Source organism: Dipteris shenzhenensis, chromosome 26 (genome assembly GCF_047967505.1).
Source record: "Dipteris shenzhenensis isolate YYH24624 ecotype China chromosome 26, Dip_SZ_1.0, whole genome shotgun sequence".
Lineage (NCBI taxonomy): Eukaryota > Viridiplantae > Streptophyta > Polypodiopsida > Gleicheniales > Dipteridaceae > Dipteris > Dipteris shenzhenensis.
Genome location: NC_141621.1, coordinates 33,954,861 through 33,975,676, shown reverse-complemented (window position 1 = coordinate 33,975,676; position 20,816 = coordinate 33,954,861). Strand labels below are relative to the sequence as shown.

Below are 20,816 nucleotides of genomic sequence, written 5' to 3'. Positions count from 1 at the left end.
TCTCAAAGGGGCATTAATTAATGTAGCAAAAGAGCGTTTGAGTTGGAACATGTCCAAGAAAAGGACAATTTGGACACCTTCCCCACCCAAGCAATGGTCAAGATACACTGAACCAATTAGAGGGTGTGGTGGGCTGCAATGGCCAATGATCTTCTAGAGGGACTTGTTATAAGTAAATGATGTTCACCCACTGAATGTCACATAAGGGTGGCAGTACTCCCAAAAAGAGAACCCAGCCATAGGGTGTTTAGAGACTAGAGACACCCATGCCTGCCCATGGTGCATTGAATGCATTTGGACCATGGTTTGGATGTGGGTGAGCATTCTTGCATGTCTACGATCCGTGGGTTGTGTGTGCGTCACTCTGTAAATAGGTTACATGTTGGAGGTTGGCTAGTCTGCTAAGCGAAAAACGCAAGGGCGAGGTGCCACATGGCAGAACACAATTTGCTCTATGAATCCTACTGACTCGACTCAGACTGGCTACCCGACAGGGGATTTTTTTTCTTTATGAAAAATAAATGCGTGTAAGGTTGATGGGGTTCAAACACATGACTCCTTGCCACATAGTCAAAATTGTGTCAGGTGTGTGTGTATGCACATCCGCTTGCCAGAATCCCTTATTGAGGCCTGGGCGGGGGGGGGGGGGGGGGGAGGTCTTGGTAGTTTGTAAACCCATCAAGGTCATGGAGATGAAATCTTCAGTGTCTGATCAGGGGAGCCCAAAACTCAAAAGTGCATCACACAAAAACCGACAGATGAGATGCCACGTGGTGACAGTGCGTCCCCTCTATGCTTTCCGTGACATCTGGGAAATGACAAGTGTCGGCCTATCCGGTCGGAATGTGAGTGGATGGCCAGCCGGGAAGGCCTTCCCATACCCGTTAGAATCATGAATGAGGATGATGCTAAGGGGCAAGAAAGGTGTGGATGAGTGGGGAAACCATTACTGGAAGGGGGACAATCAGAAATGATCAGAAGTGGGAACAACACTCAAAACAAGACGTCGAATCAGACGCGCTATTTGGGGGTAGTTGAGCTGCGCTTTTTGGTTGTGGGTGCCTCATCTCGCACCACAGTCGCCATCCACCTCGACTCAAATCCGGATTTGGGTCTCCCTTGCCCCCGTCAATTCTCCCCGCAGGCATCCCCTTCACGTGGGTGTTTTCGCAGAGTGAGCGCAGAGCACGGAGGAGAAGAGAGCTCTGGAGACGCCTTTTACGGACACCTCATAGCCACAGAGACACAATTCGGAAAGGGGCAAAGAGAAGTGTGTGTGTGGAGAGAGAGAGAGAGAGAGAGAGAGGCAAAGACTGTGTGTGGTGTGGAGAGAGAGAGAGAGAGAGAGAGAGACGTGTGTGTGTGGGGAGAGAGAGAGAGAGAGAGAGAGATTGGATTTCGATCGACCCAGTTCAAGATCGACACGTAGTTTTCCAAGATAAACACGAGGTAGCCGGAGAATTGTTCCCGGAAAGATTCTTGCACAGAGATTGGTTACCCCGAAAAGATTCTTGGGCCGTAGAAAAATTCCTTTGGTTCCCCCGGAAGAGCAATAACGCGCGTTTATGTAAAGCATTCGGATGTTTGCAACCTTATTTCGTTGTTGACTCCGTAGTAGCTCCGTTTGTTTCCAAAGAGGAGGAAAGTATGGTGCTCGATGGCAATGACCTCGACGTTATATCGAACTCTGGGGAAATAGCAAACGGATCATCTGAAGTTCAGATTGCTCCGAAGATCTTGAGTCGTCGAAAAGTTATAATTGATACGGATCCCGGCATTGGTGAATACGAGTGTCCTTTGTCCTCTGGTGCAATGCAGGATTTGCATGTCTTTCTTCTGACGTGTGGATTGGAAAGTAAACATATTTCAACACGGTTCCTCCAAGTTTTTACTGGTTAAAAAGTGCATTTTATGAAAAGGGCCTAACGTTGCTGGCACATGCTTATTTTGTTGCTGACAGAAGAACTCAGGACTATCCGTTGTAGCGGCTGTTTAACTTCCCAATTTTCTTTCGTCTCGGTTTTTGACAGATGATGCTATGGCCATTTTTATGGCCTTTCAATCACCCGAGCTTGAGATTATAGGCCTTACGACTACTTTTGGGAATTCTACAACGCCAATAGCAACACGAAATGCTTTACACTTGGTCTGTATTGTTCACAGTGCTCTACGATTTATGGATGCAATGATATGATTTTAAGTGCAGTATTAATTTGCTCATCTATGATTATCAGTGTGAAGTTGCAGGATTTCCAGACGTGCCAGTTGCAGAGGGACGTTCTGAACCTTTGAAGGTATTTGCTGAGTCTCATGCATGCCTATGATCAGGCCTTACGCATTCTTTAAAGCGGTATGAATTTTGTGTAGCTTAACTATGCCTTTCAAGGTAACCTTCCTACAATTTAATTGGTTCTTCATTTTCAAAAACTATTCCAGTTCAGTATTTTCATATGGGTTTTCAATTGTCCCAGTTATTCTTAGAGAGGCTTTTATAAACTCTCTGTTTGAATACATTTCTTAATTTGTTGCTCGCACAGGGTGGCCATCCTGGAATTGCAGATTTCATACATGGAACTGATGGACTGGGAAATACCTTCCCAGCAGAGCCTAAAAAAAAGAAGATTGAGATGAGTGCTGCAGATTTTCTGGTAGAGAAAGTGAAAGAGTTTCCTAAGGAAATTACTGTTGTGGCATTGGGACCTTTGACGAACATTGCAGAAGTAAGCTACTAGTTTTTATGTATATGTGTCTGTTAAAGTTTATGATCCAAACCTTAATATGATTCTCTTGTCTCTAGGCTGCTCTTTTGGTATAAGCTCATGTGGTTCCATGTCGTCATACATAAATATTGACACAGTTATCTTGAGCATGCTATCAGAAAATAATTAAAAGTGTTGCTGGGTGCTTATTGTGATGATTACCACCTAGTCTGCACCGTTTTGGCCTTAAAGGTTCATGCATTGTTACCTAAAAACAGGAGTATTTTGATGGCATCTATAAGATGAAACCATAGCTGGGAATTTTAGAAAATCTAAATGGAGATTCTTTTCTACAGGCAATGCAAAAAGACAAATCTTTTGCAAGCAATATACAGAAGTTATTTGTGCTTGGGGGATCGTTTTTTGCAAGTGGAAATGTGAGCCCTGCTGCAGAAGCTAATGTAAGTATTTAAATATCTTCCTGTGCGGATTGATCTGTTAGACTAACTCTCAAGTGCCACATCAAAAGGGACTCTCTCTGTATTTCCTACAAAGACAAGATGTATTGCACACTTTACTTATTATGTTTATGGTTCAAATTGATATCTTTAGAATTCGACTTCAAGACACATCTAGAGGAAACTATTTACACAACCTTGGTAGCCATTCCAATGATTATCAAGATTCACAAACTTCATCAGATCATCAGGGTATGTTGGGTGTGTGATATGTATGAGTGAGACATATGCTTATTTTATATCTACACCCACCGGTGGGCGCTGATGATGTAACTAGAGATAGACTTATTTGGCATAATGGACAAATGAAACCCTAGATAAACTTCTTCTTGATTACTTTATCAATAAGAGGGCTTTTCATCCTTCTTCACGCACGCACACACACACTCGCACGCACACACGCATAGCGATGCATTGCCCTATCAGCTACATTTTCTAAATTTATTTGCTTGGAAATGCTAGTTGTCATAAGCAGTAGTATGCTTGAACAAGAGATAGTGGACTTATTTTTTATTAGCGTCCTCTTATGCTAGTGGCTGAGTTTTCCCTTGACCTCTAGAGTGCTGACAGAATCTCAGTAAGAAGGCCTTTGTATAAATGGACTCTTGAGTGTGTGGGTGCATGGCTATGTTCATGTGAGAGCACATGTTTATATTGTGGTCCACACCCACCATTGTATTGCTGATGGCATTGCTGGGGATGTCATAGTAGCTAGCCCTTGCTATGCATGATGGGGTCTATGGTTTCCAACTATGTGAGTGTTTTACACACACACACACACACACTTTTTTGTAATAGTGAAATTTCTTTTGCATTATATTACAGAGCTACTATCCCAAAAAAAAGGGTGGGATAGTCCTCAAATACATCAAGAGAAGATCTCAAGATATGGCAAATATACATCATAGTCTATGCACGAGTTTGCAGACAATCATAAAAGGATTGCTGCAAAGAGCGCCTGAAAAAAAGAGAAAAGTGAAAAAGTTGGATCACCAAATACTCTATGATTTCTGTCCTTTCATAGAGTCCAGACAGAAATCATAGAGTCCAAAGTGCCCAATAACTAACCCAAGTGAAAAATCAAACTCGTGTCTAGGCGGGTATATCCCAAAAAGCCATAAAGATTTTCCAAAAATAGCAAATTTGCTCTCAAACGCTGCCAAGGAATCCCAAAAAATCACGAGTATGGGAGCAATGCCAAAAAAGATGAGGCAGAGACTTCTGTGGAGCCAAACATCTACGACAAACAGCGAGAGCGATATTCCTGCGTGCCAAAAGTTGCCTAGATGGAAGAACTCCCAATAAAACTCGCCACAAAAAGACCTGTTGTCGGGGTGGAATTTTTGAATTCCAAATATGTCTCAATCTCTTCTGCCACCATTTGACACTGCGATTCATTTGCCAAAGCTGGTTTGCCTTGTGAGAAACCCATGGTGAGGCAAAAGCTCCTTGTATAAAGAAGAGACAGTAATATGTGACAGCCGCAAAGGGCGAGAAAAGGACCCTGGAGAAGAAAGAGTCTAGTCCTAGAAACGATCCTCAAGCTTCAAAGGCGGAATGGGCTGAAAAGGCTGAAGCATGTCAATAATAATTTGCCATATGAATCGATAATGCATACAACGACCAAATTTTGCAGCAGCCAAAGGAAAAGCAAGGGGAATCCCATTATCATGAATGATGGTGTTACTACGCATCAGAATGCTGTAAATGGGCAACAAGTGACCGCAAACAATATGCTCTCAGATGCCTTACGCTCTTAGAGAGCCTTGCCTGAGCGGGATGAGATGCCCTTTCCTCAGTATGTGAGCCTTAAGCGTGAGGATGCCTGACATTCTGGGGGGTACAATAAGCAGTATTGAGCCAAGGATGTGAAGGATAAGCTCTCGGTGCATAAGTTCAAAGGGGACACTCGCACTCCCAATGAGTTGGAGGAGTGGCTCACGAAGCTGGAAGACTTTTTCGGCTTGTTTGATGAGGAGCACATCATTTTTGCAGGTATGCGTATGCAGGACTATGCCCACACATGGTGGCAATACATGAGGGATTCGCCTCAGAGACCAACCACCTTGAGGGGTTTCAAAGAATTGATGGTCACAACATTTGTATCCCCACTGTCTTGGGTCAGTACTTAGCTGAATTTTATTGCTTGTCGCAGACCGGTACGGTCCAAGAGTATTTGCAGCGCTTTTGGAGGCTTTTCCTATTTGTGCAGGACGTATCTGAAAAGGGGAAGGCTGCTGCGTTTCATCCAGCGGTTAAGTCCTTCTCTGGCTGCAGATGTGAAGGCGAATAACCCTCAAACTATTGAGAGGGCAGCCCAGCTGGCAGAGGTATCTGAGCCGAAATATTCCAGCAAGTACAAGAGTGGAACGGGCAGCATACATGGTGCTGCATATGAGGCTGAGAGGAAGCCTAAGATGGGTGACTGGCATGATAAAAAATTTGCAGCAGCGTTCCCAAGGATTCCTACTGTTTCAGGTAGTAAAATGCCCTATGCCGCTGCGTTTCATCTAGGGGTTAAGTCCTTCTCTGGCTGCAGATGTGAAGGCGCATAACCCTCAAACTATTGAGAGGGCAGCCCAGCTGGCAGAGGTATCTGAGCCGAAATATTCCAGCAAGTACAAGAGTGGAACGGGCAGCATACATGGTGCTGCATATGAGGCTGAGAAGAAGCCTAAGATGGGTGACTGGCATGATAAAAAATTTGCAGCAGCGCCCTTCCCAAGGTTTCCTACTGTTTCAGGTAGTAAAATGCCCTATGCCAAGCCATACAGGCCATCAGATTCCAAGCCAGGAACTAAGCCTAGCTGGAACCCTCTTGGTAATAAACCAAGTCTCTTGACCGACTTGACCAGAGTCAAGTATCTTTGACCTTAGTCAATTCTTTGACCATTAAAAGAACTCTTTGACCATAATTAACACATATAAAACTCTTTAATTATGATCAAATAAATGGTCAACTGTACTTTGACTTAGGATATTTACATTGTGGTGACATCCCCTCGGCTTCTATTCAATTGACCTCAACTGAAAAGCTTCCTTGTAAACATCCAAAAGGTGTGGATGATCGGATAACATGTCTTCGTCCATCCACTTGGCATCTAATGCCGTATAGTTCTTGAATTTTACAAGATACCTGTAAAACTCCTTACCCTGAGGGCCTTCGCGTACAGTATGGTACACAATTTGCTCTGGCTGAAGGACCTTCTCCAGCTCATCCACTTCTGGTGGATCCTCTGATACTGGTTTAGTAGGGCTCTGGTCCTTGGAATTTCTTTAGAAGACTCACATGGAATGCATTGTGAATCCTCCAATGCTCGGGCAATGCTAACCTGTATGCAACCTCATTTATTCTTTCTGTAACCCTGAAAGGGCCATAGTATCTAGGAGATAACTTTGCATACACTTTCTGTTTGCCTTTAAACTTGCGGAGCCTAGCTTTTTCAAACTTCAAAAGTACCCAGTCCCCTTCCTTGAGATCTAACTGTCTCCTATGCTTATCTGCAGCTCTTTTATGTTTCTCTTGAGACCTTTCGATTGCTGTCCGGACTTGGCTGTAAGCTGTTTGGAGGTCTCTCACAAACTGATCAGCTGCAAATATTTCATCTTTGGTCCTCAATATAGGTGGCAAAATCACCTTCCCATATATGACCTCAAAAGGGGCTTTCCTTGTAGAGCTATGTACTGTATTATTGTAAGCAAACTCTCCCAACGGTAGGTACTTTTCCCAGTCTGAACTTTGGTCACCCACGTAGCATTTCAGCATATCCAAAACTGTAGAATTTGCTACTTCACTTTGACCATCTGTTTGGGGATGGAAAGAAGAAAAATTCAGATTCGTCCCCATGTTATCAAATAAAGCTCTCTAGAATAGATTGGTCATTCTGGGATCTCAATCACTAACAATGGACTTAGGCATACCATGATGCTTAAAGATGTGTGCCATGAAAAGCTTAGCCATATGATTTGCCTTTATGGTTTTGCGAACCGGAATGAAATGAGCTTGCTTGCTGAATCTATCAATGATAGTCCAAATCCCATCATTCCCTAACTTTGATCTTGGCAAATCAAAAATAAAGTCCATTGTAATACTTTCCCATGGTGCCTGAGGCACGAGAAGAGGCATAAGTAGGCTAGGTGCCTTCGGTCTATCATACTTCACTTTCTGACACGTAAGGCATTCAGTAACAAACTGATATATATCTTTCCGCATCCCTGGCCAAAAGAAATACCTCCCTAGTGCTAGAGTTGTTGCTGTAATTCCTCTATGTCCAGCATAGGGAGGTGCATAGCATTCCTCCAAAATCTTTTTCCTCATCTCCTGGGTGATGCATAGGCAATCATCTTTCATTAGATACCCATCTTTCAGGGAATAGTGACTGGTGGATTGCCCCCCTTGCATTTGCTGTAAAATTTCACCAAAATCTGCATCACGAGCATATTGCTCCCTCATGCCTTCCAGGTCCTGATGATAAGCAATAGTCACATTATTGACCTGGGGTCTTCGGGACAAGGCATCTGCCACTCTGTTCCGAATTCCTGGGGTATGGACAATCTGAAAATGATACATTGACAGCATGTTTGCCCATTTCATATGCTTCTCGGAAAGCTTGGTCTGAGTCAAAAAGTATCTCAGACTTAGGTGATCTGTCTTAACAGTAAAATCTGCACCCAAAAGATAGTGCTTCCATGTATGGATGGCATGAATTACAGCCAATAACTCTTTCTCATAGATTCCTAGATATCTCTCTGCATCCCGAAGTCTCCAGCTTTCATAGGCCACTACATGACCATTCTGATGCAATGCAGCCCCAACACATTCTCCACAAGCATCGCAATCAACATCAAAAGATTGATAAAGATCCGGGACTACTAGAATAGGCTCTGTAGTCAACTTCTCCTTGAGTGTATTGAATGCTTTCTTTTGTGATATTCCCCATGTGAAGGCTGCATTTTTCTTAGTAAGGTCATGTAATGGAGCTGCGATATCAGCAAAATGCATGATAAACCTTCTGTAGTAAGAACACAGGCCTAGGAAACTTCGAACTTCATGCACAGTTTTCAGCTCTGGCCATTCCTGAATGGCATGGATCTTTGCTGGATCCATTTGTATCCCATTCTTGGATATTATATGCCCCAGATAATGGATTTCTTCCAAGAAGAATTCACTTTTTTTGCTGTTTGCGTAGAGCTGATGATTTCTCAGCTCTTGAAACACTATAGCAAGATGTTCCTTGTGCTCTTCTTCTGTCTTTGAAAAGACTAGGATATCATCAAAGAAAGTACCCGTGAAATGCGTGTACTTTCGGAAGATGCGATCCATCATTCTATTGAATGTGGCTGGAGTATTTGTCAACCCAAAAGGCATCACTAAGTATTCATACAACCTGAATGTAGTGCGGAATGCTGTCTTGTGCACATCCTGAGGCTGTATCCTCACTTGGTGATAGCCACTCTTTAAGTCTATCTTGTTGAAAATTGAAGCTCCATTTAACTGATCCAGCACATCATCAATGCGCGGAATAGGGAATCTATTCTTGATGGTCATTTTGTTCAGTGCACGGTAATCAACGCACATACGAAATGAACCATCTTTCTTCTGTACTAGCAATATAGGAGAACAAAAAGAAGACGAGCTGGGCTGAATCAACCCTTTGGACAGCAAGTCCTGTACCTGAGCCATAATCTCCTCTCTCTAAGTCGCACTGACTCTATAAGGTGGTCTGTTTGGTGGCTCACTACGAGGCATTAACTCTATCTGATGATCTTCTGGTCTCTCTGGGGGTAACTCCCCTGGTAAAGCATCGGAAAAGCAATTTTTAAAGTTTACAAGAAACTGAAACTTATCTTTGTCTGCATCATTCATTTCAGCATGCATATCATTCTCTTTTTCTTTTACAAAAACCATGTACGTATAAATTGCAGACTTTATTGCTTTACCACATGTAACATGAGATACAATGGGGATAGTGTCCCCTTTATTCCTGGCAACTAAACGCTGATTTTTCCCCCTATGCACAAACTCCAGCACTCTTTCAGGAAGAGTCAACTTCACTGCCTTGCGATGAAACCAAGGCATTCCCAAGACTAAATCATGATGTTTCAGTGGAGAAATGAAGAAGTCTTCCTGATCCACATAACTCTGAACATGAAGACGGAGCTTCCCTATCAAGGGAGTGACTGGCACAGGATTCCCACAGAACATCTGATCGGCATCCAAAGCCCTGCCCAACTCCTCCGTCTTTATTCCCAGCCTCATGGCTAGATCCTCTGATATGAAATTATCAGTAGCCCCTAGATCAAATAAAATTAGCGCTTGCTGGTCTCTGACTTTGCCCCATGATAGCGGTTTGAAACATGACCCAGTATGTCAGTAATTCCTCCTGCTATTGGCTTTTGCGGTCCTCGTGGCTTCTCTGCCTCTTTTCCCTTCGAAGTTGAAGGCTTTTCTGGGCACTGGGCAGTCACATGCCCCTCTTTGCCGCACTTGAAGCATTTCCCATCTCTACGGAATTCAGCTATCTGTTCAGGGGTGAATAGGGATTTGCCTTTATAAGCCTTTGAAAACTGAGTACCCCTCGGCTTCTGAGGCTGAAACCCTTTCTTTTCAACCTTGGGATACTCTTTCTTTTCTGATTTTAAAAAATCAGTTTTCTTTCTTTCGGCACGTTCTGCATGCAAGGATAGTACCGTGGATGGATCTTGTAACGGCACAAGACTAGCTACTGAAGCTGAATGCATAAGGTCTTGAATGTTCTTTGCTCCCAAAGCATTCACTACTGCCTGGATTCTTGGAGTGAGACCTGCTCTGTACTTTCTCATTTGGGTCCCTTTGGAGATCTTTTTGAAAGGTGCAACCTGCAAATAAGCATCCCAAAACTTTTGGTTGTACACATCCATTGTATCTCCTACATCCATATGCAAACTGTCCCAATCTTGAAGAACATGGTCTTTAAACTGTTTAGGCATAAACTGCTGGTAGAAGGCTTTCTTGAAGTCCTTCCACTTCTTTGGGGCTGACCCATCTGTGGTCTGTGCACTCCACCATGCACTAGTTGTCGCTGTCAAGTGCAAACTGACCATTCTTAACTTGGAGGATTCTGAAAACTTTTCTGTGCCGAATGCAGCATCAAACTGCCTGATGAACTGCAATGCTTTGTCTGTATGACCATACTGTCCATTGTAGGTCATAAACTTGACAGATTTACCTCCCTCTTTGAATTCCTTGGTCTCTGTGGAAGACTTTCTCTTCCTAGACTTCTTGTGTTTCCTTCTTTTCCTGGATGGTTTATCTGATAAGGAAGAAGAAGATACAGAAGTCAAACTCGAGGTAGACGGTGATGGACTAGGAGATTGGTGATGATGCCGTTCCTGCTATGGGACCGTCCCCTATGAGATCTCTCTCTCTTTGGTTGTACGCGAGAGTGTGCCTTTGGCATTGGCACGTCATATGCTATATTAGGCATAGCTTCTGCTTGAAACAAATGCTGAGCCCTTGGATCTTTTCTGAGATTTTCCATCTCTTGCATACGAGCACGTACCATCTGTTCAAATTCTTGTTGAGTTTGCTGCACACTTCTCTGTCTTGGATGTACATCCCTATCTTGTGAATCCCACTGGATAGGTGATTGATCCATATTCTGAGATCTGCAAGTTTTTCACACACCGTGTAGGTAACTGATGCACAACTACCTTTGCTTTTCCGACAGAAAAATACCTCAACAAGAGGTGTCTTGCATTCACAACTTATGCTAGTGCCAGGCTGTCTATCAACTCAAGGCATAAACTCAAAGCTATGTGCACCTTTTCTGGCTACTGCAAATGACTTCAAAATGCATCTGTTTTTCCCTCTTTTCTCTGCTCAAAGGCATGCATATTCTTTTTTTGCAAATCTCTGATTTTACTGTGTTTCTGCTGCTTTTCTGACAGTAAAAGTCTGACAGGCAGGTGAAATCTGCTAGCAGAAACAGCGTCTGGAACTGTCCTTTTTTTTTTTGTTGAAAGAACAGTAACCAGATGGAGTAACTGGCTAGTTACTCTAACCAGACTGATTGGTTCTGGTCTGGTTAGTCTGCAACTAGACTAACTGGACTGGTTACACCAACCAAACTGGTCTGGTTAGGCCAGATTAACTGGACCAAAGTTGAACTAACTAGATACTGGTTCAACTAACCAGAGTTAACTAGCTGTAGTTAACTTAACCAGGGTTTCACTAACCACAGGTCAACCAACCAGGATTAACTGTACCAGGGTTAACGTAACCACTGGCCTGCCAGGCTGGCTGCCATGTGTCTGCTCTCTGCACATGCTTGTGCCATGTTAGCATGCCACGTGTCACTGCCACGTCAGCTGGACCTGTTGGCTGCCACGTCAGCTCGCACGTGTGGTTGCCACGTCATCTGTGTGCCATGTGTAAGCACAATGTCATCGCCTATGTCACGTAAGCAGGTGCCTAAGGTTCCAAACCTTGGCTGTGAATTGGTTGACGTCGCGCATCAAGCCTTTTGGAGACCATCCGTCGTCGTGGGACCTTCTGCGTGCATCTAACCATCCTGGGCATCCGCAAGCACTCAGCGGTGTGACACCCTACGCAGAAATGGCCACCACCATAACCTTCCATCGAAGACCGTCGTTTGTCAGGCGCTACGAAGCATCACAACTTGCTTCTACTCCCACAGCAACCGTTCGGTCCAATCTCCCCTCGTCAGGTCTCACAACGCTAATAGTCGTTGTGGAAGCTTCGCCATCGAAAATTCGGTCGGGGTCTAGCAAAAGGCACCCCGTCACCTGATGTAAACACGTGCGTAAGGGCGGTGCTCCTTTACGCCACTTAGACTCCTAGCATTGGCTCTCCGTCTTGCCTCTCTGTTTGTAGACGCTTAAACACCACACTTTGCATTCGCCAACAGGCTATGCGTCGTTGTGGTAATAGGCCTCATCAATTTAGTGACTACCTCCTTTACTCAAGTACACGTGCGCCTGCACGTCACGCTCACCTTGACGCTTTACTTGGTCACGGTAGGTCTTTGCTTTCTGCCTAACTGACCATCGATGACGACCTTCCCTGAAGGCTTACTTTCTGTCAGGCGTTCTATGCCAAAGCCTGCACTCTTCAATCTTGGATCGTCACTTCGTAGGAAGAAAATGAGACCTTAAGCTCTGATACCAATGCAATACTAGCTCTCGTAAAAGATAGCAAAAACACTCTCCTTTGCTCTCCCTCTCCCCCTCTCTCAACAGAGACACTAGGGCCCAGGACAACATGTCGGGCTGGACCCCCCTGAAGGTCTTTATTTATGAAGAAATCAAGGTGCAAGAGTTTTCAGCGTGGAAGCTGTCTGTTATCCGTACAATATCAAAACGTGAATCCAAATCATACATGAGCTCTCAGGCTCCCTTTCTTGGCAACAAGCCACTTGTCAATTTCCTACACTACTTTCCTAATTACATGCCACTAAGGGCAACTCTGGAGTCTTCGAAGCACTTGGTCACACGAACCGCCTCCTAGACTTTGATTAGGCTTCCGTAGCGCTTAGGAAATTACTCTTCCCAGTATCTGCAACAATTAATTAAAGCGCACCACCATGGCACCCATTAATTGTTAGCGCTTTGCATGCAAATAACACACTGTGGACTAATTCTAGTCACGGTGGGCGTCCCCATTGAATACATGTGCACACCTAAATAAATATAAAAATATATATTTATTCTTCGGTTGACTGGAGTCAACACTCTTGATTATAATTAAGGAGCTTTGACCAAGGGTCGAGGCGCCTTAATTATAGCCAAGTCTCTCCAATCGAAGTTGGCACAACTCTCCAACCGAAGTTGGCACATCTTGGTTAACCGGTGTTAACCCTCTTGGCGCATGCTAAGTCTTGTTGACCGAAGTCAACACTCTCTGACCGTAGTCAGCTCTGTGGTTCTCTGGTTAACTGCCGTTAACCCTCTTGGTAATAAACCAAGTCTCTTGACTGAAGTCAGGTTTACTTGACCAGAGTCAAGTATCTTTGACCGTAGTCAATTCTTTGACCATTAAAAGAACTCTTTGACCATAATTAACACATAAAACTCTTTAATTATGATCAAATAAATGGTCAACTGTACTTTGACTTAGGATATTTACATTGTGGTGACACCAGGATGCAAGGATCAAGTTCTTGGATGATTACAAATTTGCAGGTGATCTCTTTGCATTGGATATGGGCCCAATCGATGCTGTCCTGGGTTGTAATTGGCTGAAATCCTTGGGCAAAATCAGCATGGACTTAAATGCCTTGTCACTAAGCTTTGTTAACATGGGAAGATCTATAACATTGCATGGTATTGCAACCCCTAAATTGCAGGTCATTTCAGCGAAGCAGCTGGCCAGAGAGCTCAAGAGGGAGTGTGCCATCTATGCACTAAATGTGTCAGTTTCTCAGGAGGGTAGCACTCCCATGTTGAGGATTGTGATATGCAGAAATTGCTCTCAGAATATACAGATGTGTTTGCTGATATGCCTTCACAGTTGCCTCCACGAAGAGATGTTGATCATGCCATAGTGCTTGAGCTTGGTAGCAAGCCAATTAACAAGGCTCCGTACCGTCTCTCGAAGGTAGAATGAGAAGAAGTGGCCACACATGTGTGAGAGTTGCTTGAGAAAAATTTGAGCACAAGACAGCCTTCTGCACTGAAAGAGGTTTATATGAGTTCAAAGTTATGCCTTTTGGATTGATCAATGCACCGGCTACTTCCAGGCACTCATGAATACGATTTTGCAGCCTCTTCTTTACAAATATTTGCTGGTTTTTTTTAAAGACATCCTCACTTACTGCAAGGACAAGCAGGAACATATCAGACATGTGAAACGAGTCCTGGAAATCTTGAGATTGCATCAGCTTTATGCTAAAGCCAACAAATGCACTTCTTGGCGGAAGAGGTTGAATATCTTGGCCACATTGTGAGCAAGGAGGGAATTCGGGTGGATCCAGCCAAGGTAAAATGCATAAGGAACTGCTGGCCACTGCTGCAAAATCCCACCCAACTCAAAGGCTTTTTGGGTTTGGCTTCCTTCTACAGGAGATTTATTAAACATTTTGCCAAGAGGGCAGCCCCTCTCACTGACTTGTTGAAAAAGGTTGCTTTCAAATGGTCAGGAGAAGCACAACTCAGTTTTGAGGACCTCAAACATGCCTTGAGTAATGCACCTGTATAGTGTGCCCTGATTTTTCACGCCCTTTCATTGTAGAGGCAGATGCAAGTGGCAAAGGCTTGGGGGCTGTTTTGAGACAGCAACTTGGAGTTATAGGTTTCGAGAGCAGAAAATTTACAGCCAAGGAATTGGGTCCTATCATATTTATGATTAGGAAATGCTGGCCATACTACATGCTTTTGAGAAATGGCACCACTACCTGTACGGTAGCAGGATTAAGGTTAAGACGGATTGTAGGACACTCAAGTACTTCCTTACGCAACACAATTTTTCCATGAAGCAGAAGAGGTGGTTGGCTGTAGTCCAGTCCTACAATTTTGACATTGAGTACAGGAAGGGGAAAGAAAATGTGGTCGCCTATGCTTTGTCTAGATTGTGGGCTTGCAATCTGTCTACCATTTCCACCATCTATCAAGATTGGATTCATGGGTTTCAGGAAGAGTAAGGCATCTCCCATATTTCTGGAGTCACAGGAGCCTTCAAACCAAGGGCATGCTGAATTTAAGCTTCATATAGGCTGTTGTACTGCAAGGACAGAATTTATCTTGTGCCATATTCAAAGCATAAACGGCTGGTTTTGCAGGAAATGCACTCATCTCCCACAGCAGGACATGCTTGTATAAATAAGACATATAAAAGAATCAGACAAAGTTTCATATGGGATGGCATGTGGTTAAATATGTCACTGAATGCTTGCCTTGCCGACAGAATAAGGTGGACAGCCAACTACCCGCAGGTCTCTTACAGCCTCTCCCTATTCCAGAAGGCAAATGGACTCATATCGTTATGGATTTCATCATAGGGTTGCCTTCTATAGAGAATTGATGGGATAGCATTAATGCGGTGGTGGACAAAATGACAAAACAGGCTCATTTCATACCCACTAAGACCCGGTATTCAGCATCACAGTCTGCTTGGCAATTTATTGAGCATGTTTTTAAGCATCATGGCTTCCCTCAAGATATTGTCAATGATAGAGATGCATAGTTTATGGGTCACTTTTGGCAAGAGTTATTCACAACGATGGGTACTCTCCTCACATCTAGCACTGCTTACCACCCAGAGACAGATGGATAGTTAGAGAGGGCGAACAAATGGGTGGAGGAATACTTGAGGGACTTTTGTCATGATACATAGAAGTCTTTGGATAAGTGGTTGGCTTTGGCTGAATTTTGATACAATAGTACCAAACACCTTTCCCATTGGCATGAGCCCTTTTGAAGCAATGTATGGATGCAAGGTTGGGGTGCCGCCTTTAATGGCAAACATAGTTGTGAAAAATGAGCAAGCAAGGAGTGACTCGGAAAGAATGGAGGCCCTTCTACTATTGGCTAAGAAGAATATGCACGATGCCCAATCCAAGTAGAAGGAGTATGCAAATGAACGCAGGAGGCATTTGTCTTTTGAAGAAAGGGATTATGTGCATTTACACCTCCATAAGAACCGTTATGCCTCACTGAAAGGTAACACCAATACGAAGCTTGGTCATAGGTATCACGGACCCTACAAGATCATCCACAAAGTTGGAGAGGTGGCATATGAGTTGGAGCTACCCAATAGCTCCAAGATTCACAATGTTTTCCATGTGTCCTTGTTGAAGCCGCATGTAGGACAGCATGTCCAAGTTCTTCCTTAGCTATCTCCTATGGATGAGGAGGGTCACATCCTCTATGCCCCGGAGCGCATTGTGGGTTTCAGAGACCATGTGCTCAGAAACAAGATCTACGTAGAGTATCTTATCAAATGGCAAGGTCTCCCTGAGGATGAAAATTCATGGCAGGCAGAAAGCATTGTCCAGGACTACCCCTATCTCCTTCCGGGCTGATTAGTAGTTGCTGTTGCTGCACAGTTTGGACGGCCAAGATGTAAAATTTTGTGGGCAAAATTCTATCGGAAGGGATGGCTGTAATGAAGGGGGGAAATGGGCTAATTTAGAGGCCCTTTAGAGGGATTTTAGGTGGGACATGTGGGGGGACTATATAAGTCTCCATCCACCACTCATTGTACAACTTTTGATGTGACATCTAATCCTATCTACTCTCGCTCCTCCTTCCTGATACCTGCTACCTATGCTCATTCACTCTCCCTCTCTTCCCTACTCATTCTCTCTCCTCCCTACCTCTCTCTCTCTCTCTCTCTCTCTCTCTCTCTCTCTCTCCTACCCCTTTTCCTCCCTTCTTCCCCTCTCTCTCTCTCTCTCTCTCCTACCCCATTTCCTCCTCCTTCCCCTATCTCCCTCTCCCTTTTGCTCCTCTATCCCCCTTTCTCCAAATGTGTCCCTCCCCCTTTTCTACAGCTTCCAATCTAGTAACATATGAGAGACTAAAGGACAGCCTTTGATTTTGCCATCAATACTACCCAAAATGAAATCCCATTGTGTAGGCTGCCAATATCCAAAAGCGGGAGTGGTGAGCTGTAAAAGCAAGTGGCGTATCATAGCAGCCCGAGGTTGAGAACCCTGCAAAAACTGCAGCATCATAAGCATCCAACCTCATTATTTGATACCAAACCCTTATTGATTGTAATTTTCAGAAAAATATGCTTGAAAAGATTGTCAAGCCTAGAGGGTAAAACAGAAAGGGGAAATTGCGATGCTAGTCTGGAAATTTATGCCATTTGCTCGAAGGCATGCCCCGAAGCTACCATATGAAAATTTGCACATGAAGATACCACTTCACTGGGATAATATAAGCTTAACACTCCAGAAAATACAATCAGATGGAAGGCTAGCATCATGGATTTTAGCAATAAGAATGTCACGCTTTTATTCCACTCTAAACAATATGGGTCCATTAGTAAAATGGTCTGGGCTGATTCATATATGCTGCTATCTAAAAGTGCGCTGGATCCATGAGGGCTACATGATAAAAGTTTCAGATGGTTAGCTTCCTGTTTTCACCAACATAAAAAGGTAACATAGCTTCACCTCATGAAGAGACCCACACTGCAAGGTCCATGACAGCAGACAATATTTTTTGACAGATTGCATCTGACCCCAACGCCTTGCACTGCGACTATTAGACACTGCTACATGTGCTTCCTGCTGTGTTATTTCGAGTATCATAGCTCTTGTGCAAAATGTGATGTCTGAGGCTTTTGCATTCTTCTAGCAATGCTTCCAATTCTTCTCTTTGTACAGCAAGACAGAAACATAAATCCATTATGTGCACACAATGCGAGTGGTGCATTAAAAAAATGAACAGTTAAGTACAAAATGAAATGGTTTACAATTGCTTCATATTATGATTTAGTACGCATGGTTTGGACTTATATATCACATATGTGTTATGCTGAAGTTATCTGCAAAATTGTTTTCTCTTTCAGATTTATGGTGACCCAGAGGCTGCTGATTTGGTATTTACTAGTGGGGCAGATGCTGTTGTCATTGGTATCAATTTGACCACACAAATTGTCTTCACAGGTAAAGGACCGCTAGTTTGCCATTTGATGAGGACTAGAAGAGCACTGTATATTGGAGCTAGTCTATGTACGGTTCTTTTGTTAGTCTATGTATGGTTCTTTTTAAATTTATTTTACTTTCTTAGATTTTGAGTTACATGTTTCAGAGGCAGACTTGATAGAAATAAGAGACTCCAAAGGAAGACATGGAAAATACATATATGAAATGTGCATCTTCTACAGAAACTGGCACTCTCGGTCTGATGGTTTTGAAGGTTTTATTTCTCTCTTTATGTATTTGACAATGGCTGGTACTGTGAAGGCTGCATTACCTTTGATGTTCTCTTAAGTCCATGGCTTCCAAAGTTTTTGGTTATAAAGCACTGCACGTTGATTCACCTAGTTGTCTGCACTGCAGGTATTTTTCTCCATGATCCTGCTTGCCTCGCCGCAGTTCTAGAACCCAGTCTTTTCACCTACAAGAAGGGAGCCCTTCGAGTTGAAACACTAGGGATTTGCAAAGGACATACATTGCTTGATCTTGGTCTTAAAATGTATGTGATGATGCATATATTTTATTTTTTCTCTCATCTCTTCGCGTTTCCTAGTTTTGTGGTGCTCAAATTTAGGACTTATTCAGGGATTAAAGTTGAGGCATTGGATTATGGGCAATCTTATACTGCAAGATGTGGAATAGTTGTAAGAGTGCAGAAGAGAATTTACATTTTGACAGACTTACTGCCATTGTTCTTTTTTCAGTTCTTTGGGCTCTTTCATAGGTTTGTTTCTTTGGTTCTCTTGTAACAGCTTGAAAGTGAGCAACCATTGAAAATTTGTTTCTCTTGTAATAACAGCTGGAATGGGAGTAATCCTTGGACCAATCAGCCACCTGTCAGTGTTGGTTGGACGGTGGATGCTCAGGGTGTGGCTGCACTTGTGAGAGAGTGTTTGAAAAGGCCCTGATGGATTGCATAAACACAGCAATGAAGCACAGGAAAATTGGCCATTGCCTCATGCCATCTATTTGATGGGTTATGTAGAAAGGGGTGCTACAAAGGAATTCTGTTTCAATGGAACCTAGAAAAGCCAAAAAATGTTCCCAACTTTTAGATTGCATTGATCGATGATTTTTTGGGAAGAATAAATAGGAATCACAGGTAGTACTAGAGGGACTAATGACGTATAGGGAAGCAACAAAGCAATTGTATCACAGTGTAAGACAGAGAAAGAGTGCATAAATATTTTTATACCCCACAGAATATTTACTTCACTATGTATATGGGAAGAAAGAAAAGAAGCTGCAAGTAATACTGGATGCATTCATTAAAAGAGGCAGCATGAATTCTTAGATTTGCTGAGGATATGAAACTTGGCATGGGGAAGTGGCTGTAGCGAAGTTATACTCTTAACAAGTGTCAAAATACAAGAGAGAAGCATGCAATCTAACTAATTTGGAATAGTTGATATAGATAATGGTATCCTTCTCGCCTTGACATGGCTCTCTTGAAACGATTTGCCTTTGTCACTACAAAAATGTTGGACTAAAAAAGGGCCCTATAAGAGATCCCTTCATTATATGGGGACATGGAAGAATATGCTAAGTAAATGTTTTTTTTCTAAAACTTGTTCTTGTTCAACTAGTACCTCCCTTTTTGTTGTCCCTTTAGCACTTGTCTTGAAACACTAATCTCAAATCCTTTCACTTCGTTTGACAAGAAAGCTCCCTTAATGTGGAATTTAGCAATTTTCTAAAAACGCTAGAATTTTGAATACTTATTAGGAATCATAACTAACTTATAAATTCCTCCCCATACTTATCCTTTTTCATCTACCTTCTTTTTTGGGTATCTTTTATCTCTCTCTCTCGCCTTGAAATGTTAATCTCAAGTCCTTTGAGTTCTTTTGACAAGAAAGCTCTTTTCTTTGTCCTCCCTCACCTTTGGATGGCTTTTCATGTCATGGTCTTGCCAATCTCTTCTTTATTGTGAGTCCCTCCACTCTCCACCTTTCTTTCAAAATTTTAGGTAGGATGTAACCCGTCCTCTCTTGCTTGAATTTAAAGAGTTTCCCTCTCTGATTTGAAACGTTGGTAGTCTAGAAGCTCACGATATTTAAGGATATTTCTCTTTGTTATAATTAAGAGGGAAGGACAGACAACCCATGGATGAATATTCTTAGGGATCAACTCACAATAGTTGATCACAAAGTTGGCCATGGTTTGGTCAATAACCTTCCAAAGAGCTATTGATGTTTGGAGATGACTCTCATGTCGCCATAGAGCAGACAAGGCTAATCATATTCGAGGCAGTGAACCTACTATTGCTTTAGAGCAAAAACCTATGATCAGAAAAGTATGAGCAATAATTTTTGACACCAACCATGCTTGTATATTTCTCAAAGGAATATATAATTCTTTCTTAATTTCTCATTTATGGAACCATATACTTATTTATTTTTCATTATAACCCTCATTTTAGAGAACATCATCTATATATAAACAAATAGTGAACACTTCAGAAACTCTTATAACCATACTTTCTTTTGAGGATTATGGTAATTCAATAAATTTAAAAGAGTTTTTCTAATATTTAGCAATTTCATATTTGAAGCTCTCATATAACAATGCATATCATATTCCTTGGGTGAGTAGGAAAAAGATATTGGAAATCTCATACTTGAAGCCATTATAAAAAATCACAAATTAATCTCTAATACATTATCAAATATAGGAAGGCAAGGGAGGGATTTTTAAAATATTCCCAATTCTCCAAACCTAAGTACTTTTAAGGAAACGCGGTCTCTACTAAACTCCTTATTATAATATGAATTAGGGAGAAGTTGTAACTCTCATATACATCTTGAATTTAAAAAAATTTCTCTTTTATAACTATAAAAAGTATAATTTTAAGCCTACCATTGCATAGATAATAAAAATTTGAACATTTTTCCTTTTTACACCTCCTCAATCTGAGTTAAGGAGCAAAAGTTATTTTTTACGTAGGCTCT

At 42.6% G+C, this 20,816-nt stretch overlaps 1 protein-coding gene across 1 annotated transcript; it reads left to right on the top strand.

Annotated features, from left to right (window-relative positions):
* Positions 1–936: 936 nt before the first annotated feature.
* Positions 937–19,351, top strand: URH1 (uridine-ribohydrolase 1). The gene is made up of 9 exons (XM_087397619.1): positions 937–1,780; positions 2,031–2,146; positions 2,235–2,294; positions 2,538–2,720; positions 3,056–3,160; positions 17,736–17,832; positions 17,978–18,085; positions 18,229–18,364; positions 18,665–19,351. The coding sequence occupies exons 1-9, from the start codon at positions 1,648–1,650 to the stop codon at positions 18,771–18,773; spliced, it is 1,047 nt and encodes a 348-aa protein (XP_087253745.1). The 5' UTR covers positions 937–1,647; the 3' UTR covers positions 18,774–19,351.
* The last annotated feature ends 1,465 nt before the right edge of the window (positions 19,352–20,816 follow it).

What these genes read in the sequence shown, in the direction of transcription:
- URH1 (XM_087397619.1), top strand. Translation starts at nt 1,648, where the DNA reads ATGGTGCTCGATGGCAATGACCTCGACGTTATATCGAACTCTGGGGAA. An exon ending in CTTTGACGAACATTGCAGAA is followed by an intron (nt 2,721 to 3,055) that starts GTAAGCTACTAG and finishes TCTTTTCTACAG; the next exon opens with GCAATGCAAAAAGACAAATC. An exon ending in CACACAAATTGTCTTCACAG is followed by an intron (nt 17,833 to 17,977) that starts GTAAAGGACCGC and finishes TACATGTTTCAG; the next exon opens with AGGCAGACTTGATAGAAATA.